We start from the raw sequence: 18965 nt of genomic DNA on the forward strand, positions 1-18965 counted from the left end.
GAAAAACACTCTGCCCTCCCCTGGCTGGCCGGAGGTTTTTCCTGCCTTGATGAGTCACAAGTATCTTCCACATTAAGCACTGTCTCCCCCAGTTGAGTACTCTTTCGCTTCTGGGCCCTAAATACTCAAACTCAGCTTGAGGCATGGATACTCTGCTGCTAACACAGGCTCTTAGATCTGAGGCCCAAGCATTGTGTTTGTTTTGTAACTAGTAACTTTCCCCTCTGCCTAGTGATAGAGCTGAGATTTGAGCTCAGCTTCCTGACCATGAGGATATTCTAATTTTAAGCCACGTTTGCCTTCTTGGCTTCTTATTGGAGGAGTCATAAGCAGTTTTCTCCTTTTTCTGCCTGGATTGGCTTCATAGTCAAGGAGCTGGTGGCTTTTCTAAAACAAGCATGGAGATGGTGTGTCTGTGTGCTGCTTTGAGAAGCAAGCGCCCTCTGGCCCTGTCTCCACGCTGACCATCACTGTTGCAGGGCATGCTCTTCCTCCACGGGAGCCCACTGAGGTCTCACGGCAACTTGAAACCTTCCAACTGCCTGGTAGACGGTTGTATGCAAGTGAAGCTGTCAGGATTTGGGTTGTGGGAGTTCAAATATGGCTGCACACACAGGATCTACAACCAGAAGACCACCGACCATTCAGGTAGCCACTGGCAGATTTTAGACCCACTTGCTGTAGGTTAAATAGTCAAAGGGTTTTTGTCCATCTTTGCTTCATGATGCTGCCTTGAAGGGGACCCATGGGTAGTTTTTCCTTTCTAGGTGATGGAGTGAAGTTGTTCAGTCCATCCATGGAGAGTGAGAAAAGAAATCACCGTAGGGGTGGCATGACTCTATGGTGTAAGGCCTGGGTTAGTGGGCTGGTTTTCATCTTGCCTTAACTGGGCCACTGAAGGCACCCCTGCTCTTCTCTGTTGTCATCTGTATCTTCCCATTTTCATCCTATGTTCAGTATAGATGGTCTGCTATGTAGGTTGTCCTAGTCAGGGTTACCATTGCTGTGATGAAACACCATAACTGAAAGCAAGCTGGGGAAGAAAGGGTTGATCCAGCTCACACTTCCACAGAGCTGTTCATCATCAAAGGAAGTCAGGACAGGAACTCAAACCGGGCAGGAGCCTGGAGGCGGGAGCTGATGCTGAAGCCATGGAGGGGTGCTGCTTACTGACTTGCTCCTCATGGCTTGCTCAGCCTTCCTTCTTATAGAACCCAGGACAGTCAGCCCAGGCATGACCTCAACCACAGTGGACTGGGCCCTCCCTCATCAATCACTAATGAAGAAAATGCTCTGCAGCCAAATCTTATGGAGGCATTTTCTCAGTTGAGGTTCAATCCTTTCAGATGACTCTAGCCTGTGTCAAGGTGACATAAAACTAGCCAGCATACAGGCTGTTTAAAGACAACTTAAGTCCAGGCATGCACTGTCTCTTAGGCCAGACATGCTTGACGTTTTTCTTTCATGACCCCTTTTCAATCAAATTTTTATGTAACTCCAGGTGTATAGCTATATGCAGTAGGCACACAAATGAAACATTTACTGATTTAAAAAATTACATAAAATTTATTTTCACCAATTATTTGACTTATATATAAATTTATCATTTAGTAAATAGAAACCATCTATTGTATCATGGTACTGGGTAAACTATGAACTTATTTAAGAGCATCCTCCTTGGTTATATTCTCCAAGGTCTTTCATATGGATATTCCGAGCTTTCCCAGGCAGATACTCATAGGGTCTGCCATCCTATAGCTCCTGCAGGATGGAAGGAATGGATGTAGCTTTCCATCAAAATGGCACCCCATTGTCTTGCAGAACTCTACTGGACAGCCCCAGAGCTGTTGCGGCTTCAGGAGCTGCCCTGGTCTGGCACCCCACAAGGAGATGTTTACAGTTTTGCTATTCTCATGAGGGACTTGATCCACCAGCAAGCCCATGGGCCCTTTGATGACCTTGAGGAGGCTCCTGAAGGTAACTGGAGTGTGCTGCTCATGGGAAAGGGAGTAGGTGCTTGTGTGTGGGGAGTGGGTGGAGGGATGGAGTGGGAGGGAAATAAGAGATCAGGGGACAATAATCAGAAGGTACTACCACTACTTTGCACACACACACTCATGCATGCAAAATTATTAAAAGAACAAAACAACAAAAAGATTGGTCTTTAGACTATCATCCTATCCAATGACTTTTAAAGCCTGAAGTTTCTGTGAATGTAGGCAGTTTCTTTTAAACCAGACTCCAGTTTCTAATTACTAGCTCAATGAAAGGGTCTCAAAATGAGGGAGTCCCAAGAGTAGTAGCTCCAGAGTCAGCCAGGCACTCCTGAATTTGGAACCAAGCCAAATGCACACATGCCACTGGCTGAGTCCAGGTGGAGGCCGCCTTCAGTCCTGGACCTCCACTCCCATCTGCTCTTGGCCACAGGGATCTGAGTGCACCATGAGAAAACTCTGCGGCAGTCAATGTGTTCCTCACGGTAACAACTGCAGGCTAGTCACATGGGCCTGTGTCTTCACAGTTGTGTACTTGGATTAAAGACAAATGGTTATCTATTTGCTTCTCATGCTTCCCTACAAATAAGCCAGGTTCCATTTGCATAGCAACCCAGTGGTTCTCACGTTCTACCCGATGCTGAGATAGCCCAGAAATTTGCTAAAGCACAGACTAGCTGCTCTCCCCTACTCTGGCCCAGGTTTCTGGCTCAGTAGGTCTGCAGTGATGCCTGAGACTATGCACTTGCGTCAGCATCCCTGCTAAGGCACATTTGAGAAGAACTGGTCTTGGTCCTCCTTGTCTTTGGACCAGCAGTGAGAGTAGCACCTGGAAACTTAAGAAGCTCTGTTTCGAGCCACTCTCCAGATCTGTTGTGGAAATGTGGAAACAGGCCCAGAGTATTTACTCCACCTCTACACCCCAGGCCAGTGTCCTGCCTATTTGCCAAAGACAAAGAACGGCTGCTTCAAAGTAGCTAATACACTGCAGAAATGATGGGAATGGCAACAGCAGGGTGCGTGTTGCTAGGTAACAAGCCCACATCCTCTCAGCTTTGTTATTGTCTGATGGACTCTAAATTCAGGGCAGTGGATAGCCCAGCCCTGTCTCTATCTCGGCTCCTGAGGCCGTTGCTGTCCCTCAGGTTTGAGTTTTACTTTGGGATATAAAACATAATTGCTTAAAGTACATTTTTAAGGAATTGCTTCAGAATATATTTTAGGTATTAAAATGTAGACTTACAGGCATAGCTCATATACAATTGTGTTTTGTTTTGGTGTTAGAGACAGGGTCTCATTATGCCATTCCGGCTGGCCTGGAACTCACTGTGTAGACCAGGCTGGCCTCCAACTTGAAGTGATCATCTTGCTTCAGTCTCCTCAGTGCTGGGATTTCAAGAGGGCACCACCAACCCAGCTACACATAGTCTGTAACCAGTGGTTTGTGCTGTATTAGGCCATGCTTTATTCAGAGTGCTCCAGTTTCTCCTGTCTCACCATTCTGGTTTAGGCACCACACTGTGTTCAGATGCACCACCCCCTTTATGACCCTGAAGTTTTTGGAAAGTACTGATCAGATTTTTTTGATGGGTGTATGATCTATATGCACACCTCTGTGTGTTTGCCTGTGTGTCAGTGTACATATGTTCAGATGCACACGCATGTGTATTCCTGTGTGTCAGTGTACGTATGTTCAGATGCACACACATGTGTATTCCTGTGTGTCAGTGTACGTATGTTCAGATGCGCACACATGTGTATTCCTGTGTGTCAGTGTACATATGTTCAGATGCACATGCATGCGTATTCCTGTGTGTCAGTGTACATATGTTCAGATGCACATGCATGTGTATTCCCGTGTGGAAGCCCAAGGCTGCCATCTGTAGCTCTCCAACTTACATATCAAGGCAGGATCTCTCATTGAACCCAGAGCTTGCCTTTCTGGCTATCCAGGCTAGTTATCTTGCTTGGAAAAGACCCTGTCACTACTTTGCAAGTACAGGGACTCTAGGCAGGCCACCACACCCACCAGGCGTTTACACAGATTCTGGGATTCAAACTCTGGTCCATCTTCTTGTACGGCAAGTGCTTTACCCGGGGAGCCATCCCCCACCCCCAACCCCAGCCCTGGTCCAATATTGTATGGATCAGTTCTCACTTGGAACATCTGACATTTTCTTTTTCTCATGGTTATTCTGGGGCTATATGTGTTGGGGGGAAGCTTGCCGAATGTCATTTTTAAAAATAAATTGTCATTTTTGTGACATTGCAAATTCTCAATGATGTAACATCGTGAACACAGCTGTCAAAGCTGATGTTGACTTTGACTGCCTGGCTGAGGTAGTCCTGTTGATATCTCCACTGCAGAGTTCTTCTTGATTTCATCCTTCCACACTGGAAAGAAGTCACTACGTGTGGGCTGTATTAAATCAAGAATTACTGAAGCTATTGTATAGAATTCTCTGTAATGGATCGATCGACTTGATTCCGGTTATTTGTTCCTTCAGTTGTTAATATCTATCAGTACAGACCCGTGGAAGTTTTCTGCTTAATGTTGTGGCTCAGATGGTTCCGTTTCTGGCTGTCCAGTTTCAGTCGGTGCCTTGGTCTCTTGGACACACAGCCATCACTGAGTTTTGTTTCACTTTTCAGTGCTTCCCGCTTCCCAGTACTAAAGACTCTCTAGGTTTGTCTTCATGCCCCTGCTCAGTACTACACCCCTGCTCAGTACTACACCCCTGCTCAGTACTACACCCCTGCTCAGTACTACACCCCCTGCTCAGTACTACACCCCTGCTCAGTACTACACCCCTGCTCAGTACTACACCCCTGCTCAGTACTACACCCCCTGCTCAGTACTACACCCTTGCTCAGTACTATACACCTCCTGCTCAATGCTACACACCCCCTGCTCAATGTTATACACCCCTGCTCAATGTTACACACCCCCTGGTCAATGTTACACACCCCTGCTCAATGTTACACACCCCCTGGTCAATGTTACACACCCCTGCTCAATGTTACACATCCCCTGGTCAATGTTACACACCCCTGCTCAATGTTACATACCCCCCGGTCAGTGTTGCACACCCTCTGCACAGTAATACATACTTCCCTGTTCAGTACTACACAGCCCCTGCTCAATACTAAATACCCCCGTGCTCAGTACTACACACCCCCTGCTCAGTACTACACTTCCCCTGCACAGTGCTACACACCCTCTGCTCAGTACTACACTCCCCTGCTCAGTGCTACACACCCCCTGCTCAGTACTACACACCCCCCTGCTCAGTGCTGCACCACCTCTCACCTGCTCAGGGCTACACACCCCTGCTCAGTATGAGAAACAGATCCCTCTCCAAGCAGCCCTGGCTTCTTTCTTTAGATGGTGCTTCCTGGGCAGTAAGGATGCTGTTTGCTCCTGGAGTATTGTTACTTCCAGCCCCTCTTCAGCAGATGGGAGTTTAGCTGTGTGTAGAAACCTGTAGGTACACAAATAAGACACAGCACACATCTGCAGCTGTACGAGCTAAGCATGAGTTCATAGTGACATGGGCAACTTGACCTCACCACCACTGTGCTTCACTCCAGTCTCCATTCTGTGACCTCCATCTCCAACAGTGTGAACCTGGCTCCTGCCATCTGCTGTCTGTCTACTTGCTGTTCAGTGTTTTAAACTTGTTAACTGGACCTCACAAGAAGCAACTAGAACATAGCTATGGGTGGAAGAATTGTGAATAGCCCCTTTTTAAATTTTTTTTAATTTCAGACATCATGTGGGCCCGCACCTTTTCCCCACCCTACGTCAGCAAAGTCACACACACATAGCACAGTTAAACCCTTTTCTTATGGCCTGGGTCCCACTTCCAGCATTCCTCACGTCCTGGTTGATAATTTTAAAAAGCAATGTTTTCATTCCTTAAACTTAACTGTACTATGAACTTCCCTAGGTGTTACCAAATATTCAATGCCCATGTGGCCACCGTTATAATATCAAACAGAATATGAACCATCCCCCCCATTTACCTCCCCTCAACCTCTGCAACCCCCTCCAAAACTCACAGCCGTCTCCAGACTATAATTTTGCTTTTCTAGACTTGATTAACAGACCATGCGCGTACGCACCCTTTTCCCACCAGCTCCTTCTACTGAGCAGTGTGCGCTCAGTGTTCACTTCTGATGCTGCTGCATAAACAATTTTTATACCAAAATATGTATGCATTGTTCTCAAAGTATTTCCTTCTTAAGAGGTGGGAATGAAATCCTTGACAAATGTTGGTGGGAGCCAATGGAGAGGTGGAAGGAAGCAGGTTTGCAACACTGGGCCGTCAGGGAGACAGCAGCATTTATTCATTACAATCGCTTTCATGAAGCAGAGGATATGAAATTGTATGGAGCACACTTTGGAGAGCTGGGCACCAAGTGCCTCTCCACTTGGGAGGTCAACCAGAGAAGTGCTACTTTCAAAAGTTTGGAAACTGATGTGTCAGGGGTTGTCTACGTTTCCATTGGACTGTTTAATTTTCTAGAAGAATCTAGAACACTTATGCACATATCTAGATTGTCCTGGAATTCAAGTATGTTATTTATTTTAAACTTTGTTTTCAAATTGGTGGGCCCCATCACCATTTAGACAGGCCTGGGTTGAGCAGCAAAGCTTTGTAGCTTGTTTATCCAAGCCTCAAATGATTTCAGAAATCATCAGCCGCATCAAAGACCCCAGGGCACCAGTTCCACTTCGACCATCCCTGTTGGGGGATAAAGGTGATGAAAAGATTGTCGCCCTGGTGAGGGCCTGCTGGGATGAGTCTCCAGAGCAAAGGCCCACCTTCCCTTCCATCAAGAAGATGTTACAAGAAGCCAGTCCCAGAGGGTGAGTCAACTGTGCAATAGGTTCTCCTGTCCAGTCTTTCAGCCAATGGAAACTGAAAAATATCCATGGCTGTGACAGGTTCCAGGTGGATCGTCTGTCTGTCCTTCCCTCTCTTCCCAACACTTCCCTTCTATTCCTTTCCTTCCCCCCCCCCTCCTCCTCCCCGCTCCTTTCCTGCCTCTCTTACTCATCACCCCCCCTCCCGTCTTCATGTACCCATTTCATGTCCACCGTATGCAAAGTATGTTCTACATGCTGGCTAAAGTGCAGTGATAGAGCCTTCACTTGCTTTGTGAACATGAATCAGACATGAATAATGTCACTGCCCACTGGGCCCATTCAGACATCTCTAATCAGTTAAGGCTCTCTTTCCCAGGGAGTTTGGACACTGTCTTAGCATCCTTTTCAACTATTCTTCCAAGGATCATAACTAATACTTGTGCTTGGACTACAGGATAAAAATCATTCCCCAACTTTAGATTATCACTCATTTATGTTATTCTACAGAGCTGAGGATCAAATCCAGCGCCTTGTGTGTCTGGGCAAGGGGATGCCACTGAGCTAACTGCCAATCTTATAATTGGCAATTGACTTTGGGTTAAGCTTGCCTCTCAAATCCATTTTTCAACAGCAGCTTCCTACATATTAGGCTGATGGTATCATTTCTAAAAAAGTATTTATTTATGCGTATGTGTGTGTGTGCCTTCTTAATTTATGTGAACCAAGTGACTGTGTCAGTGGATACCAGAAGTTGGTGTCCAATTCCCTGGCCTGAAAGTGTCTACTTCTAATTTTCCCATTTAATTTGGCATCTTTAATGTAATAGCCTGTGTTCTTTTCCAGGTTACAACAGAACTTTTAATTTCTAATTTTTAAATTATTTTAATTGATATATGAAATATTGATAGTAATCATATAAAATATGATGCTTCAAAATATACATTATTTGTCTTATGGTCCCAACATATTTCCTACCTGAGTCTTAGCCTTCTCATCTGAAAGGCGAGAGAGTTAGGTGATCTCTTAGGGGCATGCTGAAACAGAGTCTAGACATGATCCATGTTGAGCAATCTGAGAAATGCCCCGTTCTGCAATCTGTACTTTTTCACTTTGTTATAACTGTGGCATGGAGCATGCTGGGAAGTGAGGAAGAGCCATCAAAGGCTGTTGATTGTTGGCTGGCCACAAGATTCACCTCTAGGCATTTTATACACGTTAACTCCTGGAATGTCTGCTGGCTGTCAGATTCACTCCCTAGGCATTTTATATACATTAGCTCCCAGAATCCCCAGAAAACCACATGCAAGGTACATTTTTCAGATGAGTAAACTGAGGCTCAGGGCCGGACACAGGACAGTCTTCCTGTGAAGCTTTGCCAATGTTGTCAATTCACTGCTGCCACAGTCAGTCCTTCCAGAGCAAGACAGGCAGGAAGTGCTTTCCTGGGCTGTGTCTGGGAGTTGTGTCTCCACTGTGGTCCTAGGGCTCCTGGAAAAGGATGCTAACACCTGCCTTCTTTTAAAGCCATGTGAGCATCTTGGATAGCATGATGGGCAAGCTGGAAATGTATGCCAATCATCTGGAGGAAGTAGTGGAAGAGCGGACCTACCAGCTGGTGACAGAGAAGAGGAAGGTTGAGAAACTCCTGTCCACCATGTTGCCAAGGTATTCGGGAGCAGTGTGTGGGGGTGTGGGGGGGGGGGGCAGGCCAAAAACAACACGAGGAAGAAGAAATTTGCTGTCTTAGCAGCTCCACACGAGGAGGAATAGTTCCACTGTTCTTTTTCTGAGAGAATATCAAGCTTTGTAAAAGGGGACCAAGCAGGGGGAGAAGTTATGGGTAGTGGGGTGGGCAGGGAAGGAAGAAGGGAGGGAGAGAGGGAGGGAGGGAGAGAGGGAGGGAGGGAGGGAGGGGGAGAGAGAGAGAGAGAGAGAGAGAGAGAGAGAGAGAGAGAGAGAGAGAGAGAGAGAGAGAGAGTTGTGTATGCATACAAAAGTTGGCAAATTGGCCCTCCTTATTAATGAAAATACAGGCAAACCTCCCCAGTCCACAGGAATGGAAGCTACTGTGTGGCTTACGTGTAAGGTGGTGGATGCAGCAGTAGGTACAGTCACTAGATGGCAGTCTAGCTTCATGTCTAACCGCTAACGCAACACAACTGCTCACATGTGCCTGTGAAATCTTTGCTTAGTTCAATAAGTGCCCGGAGCATCAAATTCAATAATTACTTCGACAAAAAGAACTTTTGTTCTTTTTCATCTGTGCATTCTCTGGACATTGGGAAAATCGTTGCTGTTAAAATTCTTGTACATTTGAATGTCAAGTAAAAAGTGGGAGTGGGGAATATTTATTTTGAGATAGGGTCTCAATATGTAGCCCTGGTTGCCTTGGAACTTACTGTGTAGATAAGGTTGTCTTTGAACTCACAGAGATCCACCTGCTTCTGCCTCCCAAGGGCTGGGATTAAAGGTGTGGTCCATCATATCTGTCTAGAGCAGTGGTTCTCAACCTGTGGGTTGTGACCCCCTTGGCAAACCGCTATCTCCAAAAATATTTACATTATGATTCATAACAGTAACAAAATTACAGTTATGAAGTAGCAAAGAAAATAATTGTATGGTTGGGGGATCACCACAGCATGAGGAGTAGTATTCCAGGGTTGCAGCATTAGGAAGGTTGAGAACTACTGGTCTGGAGCATAGAGGATTTGAATGCACCCAGTAAGAGAACGGTTGGTTGAAGTAAAAGTATTGGTTTGTGGATTGGTGAGTGGTTACATCCACGTCCACACGCACACACCAAGTCTCTACCATCAAACTCCGTATTCAACAGACAGGAATAGATCTTTTCAGGGAGAAAATGTTTTTAATGAAGCCATTTATGTGACTTGGCCCTGACCTCCACCCTCTCTCACAATTTGTAACCACCACTTAAAATATCTCTCTAGAGAAAATGCAAGTGAATAAATGCATGTCACGAGACTCCCTCTAGATGGTGAATTATTAGTGAAAACCTGGCCCACCAAAGCCAAAAGGTCTGTAGAAGGTCGGCTTTGCCCAGAGCCGTGGGAGCACAAACACACAGGAGTTCACTAAGAACTGTCCTTTCTCCGATTGCAGCTTCGTTGGCGAGCAGCTCATGGCTGGAAAGTCTGTGGAACCAGAACATTTTGAGTCTGTCAGCATATTTTTCTCTGACATTGTGGGATTCACAAAACTGTGCTCTCTCAGCTCCCCCTTGCAAGTGGTGAAACTCCTCAATGACCTGTACAGTTTGTTCGACCACATAATACAAACCCATGATGTGTACAAGGTGAGCTGTGTGACCTTTGCAGACTCATTATCTGTTGTCTCGGGCTGACTGAGGACAGACCACATCTCAGTTCATCCCCGTTCATGGCAGAGACTCCACATTTTTGTTTCTGTTGTCTTCTTGGGAAGGGGCTTGGTCAGTCCCAGATATACATGCTTGTCCAGAGTCACCATGTGGGGGCAGCAGATGACTCAGTCACTAAAGTGGTTGTCTTGCAAGCTGGAAGACTTGAATTTGACCCCCAGAACCCACATAAAAATAAGCAGGGCTTCATGGTACAAAGTTCTCAGCACTGGGGAGACAGAGTCAGGTAGACTGCTGGATTCACTGGCCAACCATCTTAACTGGTGAGTGCCAATGAAAGACCTTGGTGTCTCAAAAACCAAGGTGGGCAGCGCCTAAAAACTGATAATTGAGATTTCCTCTTGCTTCCATCTACATGAACTAACTCTCTCTCTCTCTCTCTCTCTCTCTCTCTCTCTCTCTCTCTCTCTCTCTCTCTCTCACACACACACACACACACACACACACACACACACCATTGTTATCAATACTCTGTATCTTCACCCATTATTTTAATTTCACAGTAAACATGTTTGTAAAGAGGCATTGGCCAGTACTGAACATGTGTCCTTCAGTTCCTGGGAAGCTTATAGTCACTCATGTAGCTAAAATTTTCCTACCTGGCCCACAGTCAGGACAAATCTCTCTCACCTGCCAGTCCCACAGCTGCTCAAACCCAACCAAGTAAACACAGAGACTTATATTGGTTATAAACTGTATGGCCGTGGCAGGCTTCTTGCTAACTGTTCTTACAGCTTAAATTAATCCATTTCTATAAATCTATACCTTGCCACATGGCTCGTGGCTTACCGGCATCTTCACATGCTGTTTCTCATCGTGGCGGCTGGCAGTGTCTCTCTGACTCAGCCTTCCACTTCCCAGCTTTATTCTCCTCCTTGTCCCGCCTACACTTCCTGCCTAGCCAATGGCCAATCAGTGTTTTATTTATTGACTAATCAGCAACACATTTGCCATACAGAACATCCCACAGCACACTCACTACCTTTAGATCCTCTGTGAATCTCCCTTCTGTTGGTATAATCCTTAGTAATCCAGGGTGAAGACAGACTCTTCAAATTTAGTCTGCCAGGCTGCAGCTAAAGGGGAGATAGCAGCTATGTTCTGTGGTGATACTGTGTTCCCCAATATATCGTGCACTCTAATAAATTTATCTGGGGCCAGAGAACAGAACAGCCACTAGACAGACATAGAGGCCAGAAAATAGTGACACTCACACCTTTAATCCTAGCCTTCTGGAGGCAGAGATCCATTCGGATCTCTGTGAGTTCAAAGCCACACTGGAAACAGCCAGGCATGGTGACTCACGCCTTTAATCCCAGGAAGTGATGGCAGAACGCAGAAAGATATATAAGGATGAAAACCAGGAACTAGGCTGGTTAAGCTTTTAGGCTTCTAGCAGCAGTTCAGCTGAGATTCATTCTGGATGAGGACTCAGAGGCTTCCAGTTTGAGGAAACAGGACCAGCTGGGTTGTCGAGGTGAGGAAGCTGTGGCTTGTTCTGCATCTCTGATCTTCCAGCATTCACCCCAATATCTGGCTCCAGGTTTATTTTCATTAATAAGACCTTCTAAGAATTGTATAACAATGACCTGCATGGTTCTACTCAAGGGGGCATCTAAACATGGTCCCCCAGAAAGAGAAGATGAAGGAGGACAGCAAAAGCAGCAGTGGTGTGACTTGGTGTGCATAGTGGTGCTGATGCTGCTCTGTGGGTCATTAGACCTCTTTCTGGGGAGGGTCAGATCACGGTTAAGGGAGTACTCTGTGTCTATGCCTCCATGTACCTGCCAGACAGCCACACCAGCACCACCCTGCCCATGACTCCAGAACTCCTCTGTCTCTACTCATGTCCAGGGACAGACAAGGTTTGGGGGACACTGTGGCCATATCCCTGAGTGACAAATGCCAACTGGACATCCCCTAGTATTCCCCACAAATGACGATGGAACAGAGAGCCTTTGAGAGCTGATCCCCACTCCTGCTCTGCCTAGGGTGGTGTCCCCTGGAATTTTCCTCCTAGCTTTCTCTCCACGAGGGCACATGGCATGGGTGGCTGTTACATCTGCTTTGCGTTGGTGAAGGTTGTTCTCAGGAGGGGGAAAGTGGCCTAGAACACGGTTAGACGTGTTGATTTTTTGTAATTTTGGGGTTACCAGGAGAGAAGTGTTCCCACAGGCAGAAGTTTTTCTATTATCTGACTAATATAGTGGCCTTCCATACCATCTTTGGGTTCTACTGGATACAACTGTGTCTGCAAAAGGCTGAAGCCTTGGGCTTCTAGTCTTCAGTTGCTTCCATGCCAATGAGGACTCTGGACTCTGGTTTTATTAGGACTGGTGGAGAGGAGCATAGATCAGTGATCCAAATGTGTGTATAAGTGAGTGCATTTTGAATGGTATGTAAGTGTTTCTAAGTCCTTGAGTGGTGTGAGGACATTTCGGGTTGGCTAATAATGAACTCTGCTTGAGAGATCCACTTGATCCTTGAGGATTTACCCGACTTGTACATGGCTGCTTGTCTAATTGGTTCTGACCTTGGACTAGGGAAATATGGCACCAGGTCATCAGGTCTAGAGATTCAGGCAGTGGCTATGGGGAGGAGAATGATTTGTGGAGGAACCAGGGTAAGAACACACGATAAGAAATGCTGGACCTAGGTGGAGTGGAGATCCATGTGAGTTGAGCTTTGGAGTATGGGACCTCAGGAGAGGGGCTGGGAATATGGTGGTCTTGTGTAAACCCATCAGCTCATTTATCCAGGGCTTCCCTAGTGGAAAACTAAGAGCATTTCTTCGTGTCATTTCCAGGTTGAAACCATCGGAGATGCGTACATGGTGGCCAGCGGGCTTCCCATCCGCAATGGAGCTCAACATGCAGCCGAGATTGCCACCATGTCCTTGCATTTACTCAGTGCCACCACCCACTTTCAGATTGGGCACATGCCCGAGGAGAGACTCAAGCTCCGGATAGGCCTCCACACAGGTCAACATAATGGATGGCAGGTGGCAGACAGTCCCTGCATGACCACAGGTGGCTCTGGACTTGAGCTCCATGTCTGAGGCTTTTAGGAACACCGTCATTAAATGGCTACAGTGCCAGGGGACCACTGAATGTACATATATTTCCAATTAGTTGAACTGATTTATGAGAATAGGGATATGCAGAAAGTCTGAGATGTTTAAAAAAAAATGGGCAGGCAGAGTGAGGGAGCCATGCTGGGCTCCATTTCTCTCACGCTTCCCTTTCACATTCCTTTGTACCTTCTCTTTTTGTCACACTCATGGGCTTGTGACTTGCAGATGAGTGACCCCTACTTGGTTTAATATTCTTTTATTACTTAAGAAAATTTGAGGGAGTCTTGCAGCTGGGAGTCACAGCTGAAGTTGGCCTCAAATTTGTGATCTTTCTGCCTCAACCTCCCTGAAGATACAGGCAGACACATGTCTTGATACCCCTTTGAGCAAATGCTTCACATTTTCCTTCTGCATGAATACTCCCCCCCCCCCCCGAATTTTATGCAGCCATGGTCCTACTATCCAACTGAAAACAAACCCGATCTCCAGCCAGAATTAATTCCTCAAGTTCATGCTGCCGTCAACTTTGTTTACATCTGCAGTTCAAAAATAACGTGGCTAAGGTTCAACTGTTGATTTCTATAAGAAGTGTGAGCATCCCGTAGAGGCGTTAAGGCACTCTACAATACATATTGTCAAGCATTGCTCCAAAAGGGTACTTACTTGATAAATACTTGTTGCGTTAATTTCTTCTATGGACTTGATGGTTTGTATGGAGCCCAGCCTTGGGAATGCAGGCAGTTAGACCCTTCTATTGTTCCCTCCTTAGGTCCTGTGGTAGCCGGTGTGGTGGGAATCACCATGCCCAGATACTGTCTGTTTGGAGACACTGTGAACATGGCATCCAGAATGGAAAGCAGCAGTTTACGTGGGTATCATTTGCCAGGCTCTGCAAGCACGCTATCCCTGTCCCCCAAGTCCTCTATCTTTAACCAGGGGGTATTTTAAGAAACTCATTTGCATTTTGTCTCGTTTTTCCATCTGGAAGAGAAGATCATTATTCCCAGGAGACAACCTGAGTCACCAGCTGTGTAGACAGCATTTTCCCCGTGTGCCCAGTGGAGCTACATAAACACATATGGCTTCCTCCCTTTAAATCAAGCTCGCTCTCTCTCTCTCTCTCCTCTCTCTCTCTCTCTCTCTCTCTCTCTCTCTCTCTCTCTCTCTCTCTCTCTGTGTGTGTGTAGAGGACAGATATCAGGTGTTTTCTCTACTGTCCACCTTACCTTTTCTTACTGAGGCTGAAGTTCACTAATTGACTAGTTTGGGTGGCCAGTGAGCTCTCAGAATTCACCGTCTCTATCCCCCGACATTGGGGTTGTAGACATGCACCACGCCCAGCTCCTACATGGGTGCTGGGGATCCGAACTCAGGGCCTCATGCTCGCATAGTAAGCACCTTACCCACTAAGCCATCCCTTCAGCCTTTCTTCCCACTCTTAGCAAACTACACACAATGAAAGCATATAAGAACAAAGCACAAATTAGAAAATTTTTTTTGTAGGGCTAAACAGTGAATATTTTATTTTAGGGGCCATCAGTGTCCGTTGCAACTACTTTTTTTGGGGGTGGGGTGGTTTCGTGACAGGATTTCTCTGTAGTTTTGGAGCCTGTCCTAGAACTCACTCTGTAGACTAGGCTGGCCTCGAACTCACAGAGATCCACCTGTCTCTGCCTCCTGAGTACTGGATTAAAGGTGTGCGCCACCACCGCATGGCTCAGTTGCAACTACTTAATTCGATGTTGTAGTTCAAGAGTAGCTTTAGAAAAATGTAAATGTATAGCAAGACCCTGTTCTAGTAAAATTTTATTTGCAAACAGGCAGACTGGCCTGTGAGTAGTAATGGTTCCATCTTTGGTGTAGAGTATATTCCTGGTAGTGCAGAGGAAATCTATGACCAGAACTCTAGGAAGCACCATATTCTTGTGTATTTTTTAGTAACTTCATTGAATCAGTGATTTACTTGAGATATATGATGTGTGTGTGCACGCGCGTGTGTGCGTGCATGCGGTGTGTGTGTGCGTGCATGCTATTTTTCAGTTGAAACATGGAAAAAATTTCTCAGTGGTTGAAATTTCAAAGAATTTAGGTTTCCATTATTTTGAAGGTACTGATTTCTCACCATGTATAAACACACACAATTACTTCATTGTTCAAGTTAATCAACCAACTTGAAAACACAGATTAAACCTATCAGCTTGTGAGGAAAGGGCTGGAGTAAAGGCAAAAGCTGGCTGCTTAGGCAAGCCCCAAAACTGTTTCTGTGTGCACCTTCGGTTATGGTAATGTTTTCAGTAGTATGTCTTCAGTTCATCCCAGGAAGTTTGAGAAACCCAGGGAGCCTCCATACATGGGGACTGTCAACTTGCAGAATGAATTAGTTCTCTGTGTTCCTAAACCAAATGCTGACAAGCATCTGTCAGTATCCAATACTTGGGTGGGGACACATCCAAACCTATGTGTCCCAGACACTGGGTATTATTTGTGCTTTACATTTATCAATTTGCCTATGTATGTATGTATGTATGTATGTATGTATGTATCTATCTATCTATCTATCTATCTATCTATCTATCTATCTATCTATCTATCTCTATCTATCTATCATCTGCCTACACCTACCTGTAGCTTAAGTTTTTCTGCCTAGCCCACAGTCAGGACAAATCTCTCTCACCCAGCCAGTCCCACAGCCACTCAGACCCAACCAAATAAACACAGAGACTTATATTGGTTACAAACTGTATGGCCGTGGCAGGTTTCTTGCGAACTGTTCTTACAGCTTAAATTAATCCATTTCTATAAATCTATACCTTGCCACGTGGCTCGTGGCTTACTGGCATCTTCACATGCTGTTTGTCATCATGGCGGCTGGCAGTGTCTCTCTGACTCAGCCTTCCACTTCCCAGCTTTATTCTCCTCCTTGTCCCGCCTACACTTCCTGCCTAGCCAATGGCCAATCAGTGTTTTATTTATTGACCAATCAGCAACACATTTGCCATACAGAACATCCCACAGCACCTACCTACCTTCCTAATTTACCTATCAATCCGAAAAATGTCTTACTTCATCCCAGGCTGGCCTAGAACTCATGATGTAGTCAAAACTGGTCTTGAACTCCAGATCCCCTGTCTCTGCTTCCATGGGCTGGGATTATGATACCCAGCTACGTGTTTTGTTTCATGAGAAGTTCTGGAGAACAAAGAGTGAGAGTAAGTTTGGTCCCCTCTCCAAAGAGGCCTTCACACACTGACTCCTCTGTTAACTCGATGCTAACTAGGCAATGCCTGGTTTCTGACAGCTCTCCGGATCCATGTTTCTCAGAGCACTGCAGGAGCTCTTCTAGCAGCTAGAGGGTACCATCTGCAAAAGAGAGGCACCATTGCAGTCAAGGTAAGGCCAGGTTGACTGTGTTCCACTTCCCCGGTTTGTGTCCTTGATGGACATGTTGAAGAATTGGGGGAGATGAGGGAATCTCTATGCAGAGATGCAATGAGACTTCTGGGAGCTCTCTGAAGGCTTTGGTAACTGCTGGATCTGTCTCCTGAGGAGATGACTCAGACCCCTCAGTGGTCAGATATGGATTTCCAATAGAAAATACCTTAGCTGTTACTCCTGAGGGATGCCTTTTCTGCTACCAAATAGTCTTTCAGCTTCCACTTGAACACTCCAGTGAAGTCCCTCATACAAAGTCACAGTGAACACAACCCTCTTTCCTTCTGTGTCCCTTCCCCTAGGACCAACATGTCCAGACAGAGGGGACAGAAATCTATTGGTTGGCCTCAGAGATACTAGGACCTCTTTCATCTCTATGTAATACAAAACGCTCTTACTGTGTTCTCTGTCTTCTTCATTGTGGCTTGTTACCGAAATGACTGGATGACACATCCTCATCACCCACTTCAGACTTCCCTTTCCTGGGGTGGGGGAGGGGAGGAGAACCGCTGCTCCTCTGGAGATGTTCTCAGTATCATCTTGGAGATGTGCACATAGCAGCAGTGGTGGTCACCATGACACTGGCTGTTTGGGTTGGGGTGGACACCTAGAAAAAGAAGTAAAAAGGGAAGGGCATGCATGGGCTGTAGCTGCCTAGCATGTCTGAGGGCCTGGGTTCATTCCCCAGTACTGCCAGAGGTAGGGGCATTGGGAAGTGAGAGAGAAGTGAGCAACATCAGCTCCCCGCTGCCAGGGCACTGTATCCCTCCAGCAGGTAGACGGGGGTGGGGGGGGGTTGGGGGGGTTGGGGGATGGGGGGTGGGGGGGGTGGGGGTGGGGTTGCTAGCAGTTCTGTAGCGTCTTCTTGGGATGATGTCCCCTCCTGATTGGTGATGGAAGGACTTGGTTGTGCATGAGGAAAACCGGCATGGTCATCATGCTGAGCATGAGGATTCTATGTACACACGTATGTGAGGTGTTTTCCTTGGCACCCAAGTCACACTAAGAATTCAGACTATATTTTTAAGATTGGGGAGGGGGCCAATGGAGTTTATTCTCTGCAGGCCTTTCCACAGAAGAACATGACTGACCATCCATGTAGCCATCAGGATTTTATATACAAAGAGGTTATTTCTTTCAAAGAGGTGGCTCCTGCTCTCTCACCAATCGAGGCAGACCCAGCCAGGCATCCATCCATGTCAGCTGCTCACCAGACCCTTTTTGCTTCCCACAGGGCAAGGGAGAACAGACGACCTTCTGGTTGAAAGGCAAAGACGGCCTCACTGTCCCGCTCCCCGAGTTTACCGAGGAGGAAGAAACTAAAGGTCCAGAGATCTTGTGAGGTGGGTATGTTCTTTCAAGATGTTTGTAGAGCCCCACGAATGTCCGTGTCCCGGGATCCTTTTGGGGGAAATGCATCCATTATCCATCCCTCTGAAGAGGTGTAGTTCTGGGGCATTGAGTCGATCTCCCTCTAGGGGGTACTGTCTGACTGGCAGCCCTTCCTGCTTCAGACTTTGCTCCCAGACTGCTGCCCAGTGTGCAGTTGGAAGAGGTGGACAGAGAGCACTCATTTCCTGTGATGGCCGGCCACAGAGACTCATGAATCTGCCTAAAATCTGTTTCCTCCTAGAAGAGGGAAAGAGGAAGATAAAGCCTGGGCAAAAATGCACCCGACCTTTCTCTTGCAAGGCAGCTAACCAGCTTAGAAGGAACTAGGAGTCCCCCCTCCCCCTCAGCATGAGCTCAGACAGAAACAATCCCACATGAGCGCCCAGGCCCTGAAGCTCGTGCCAGGCGGTTACAGAGGAAGACTCACTGCGAACTAGATGGCCTGGTTCTCAACTCTGTGAGTGCAACAGAAAATATCCTGTTATTGCCTGTTTTTCCTACACATCAAGCAGCAGCATCTCTGGAAACAAAGACTTGAATGCTAACTGGAATTCTCCACTGATTTATGCACACAGAGTATACTTTAACAAATCCGGCCGAGGAAGACGAGCCTGTCTGGTCCTGTGGTGATTATTTTCCCTTTTCACAAAAAATTAAGTTCTGGGTTGAATTGTTTGGGGATTATTTTAATGGGTCTCCGGACCTGCTCTTTCTTATGACACTTCTTTCTTGGCACCTTGTATCTCCCTAGCCCACGTGGTTGCTAGGTAGTGCAGAGAATGTCCGGATAAAATGCTGCTTTTG

At 46.4% G+C, this 18965-nt stretch overlaps 1 protein-coding gene across 2 annotated transcripts in view; it reads left to right on the top strand.

Annotated features, from left to right (window-relative positions):
- The window catches only part of LOC128094770 (guanylate cyclase 2G-like), a 42873-nt gene extending 24359 nt beyond the window's left edge, over positions 1-18514 (top strand). The window contains exons 13-22 of one of the 2 annotated variants that reach the window (XM_052713289.1): positions 480-648; positions 1822-1977; positions 6690-6867; positions 8392-8532; positions 9988-10180; positions 13071-13245; positions 14107-14205; positions 16636-16727; positions 18004-18112; positions 18403-18514. In XM_052713289.1, the coding sequence (XP_052569249.1) occupies positions 480-648; positions 1822-1977; positions 6690-6867; positions 8392-8532; positions 9988-10180; positions 13071-13245; positions 14107-14205; positions 16636-16727; positions 18004-18111 (1311 nt within the window). In that variant the 3' untranslated portion in view covers position 18112; positions 18403-18514. Of the gene's footprint in view, positions 1-479; positions 649-1821; positions 1978-6689; positions 6868-8391; positions 8533-9987; positions 10181-13070; positions 13246-14106; positions 14206-16635; positions 16728-18003; positions 18125-18402 lie in introns of those variants that run through there. The other variant, XM_052713288.1, reaches the window with a different exon arrangement.
- The last annotated feature ends 451 nt before the right edge of the window (positions 18515-18965 follow it).

Source organism: Peromyscus californicus, unplaced genomic scaffold (assembly GCF_007827085.1).
Source record: "Peromyscus californicus insignis strain IS unplaced genomic scaffold, ASM782708v3 Scaffold_4__1_contigs__length_199733344, whole genome shotgun sequence".
In the NCBI taxonomy this organism is placed as follows: domain Eukaryota; kingdom Metazoa; phylum Chordata; class Mammalia; order Rodentia; family Cricetidae; genus Peromyscus; species Peromyscus californicus.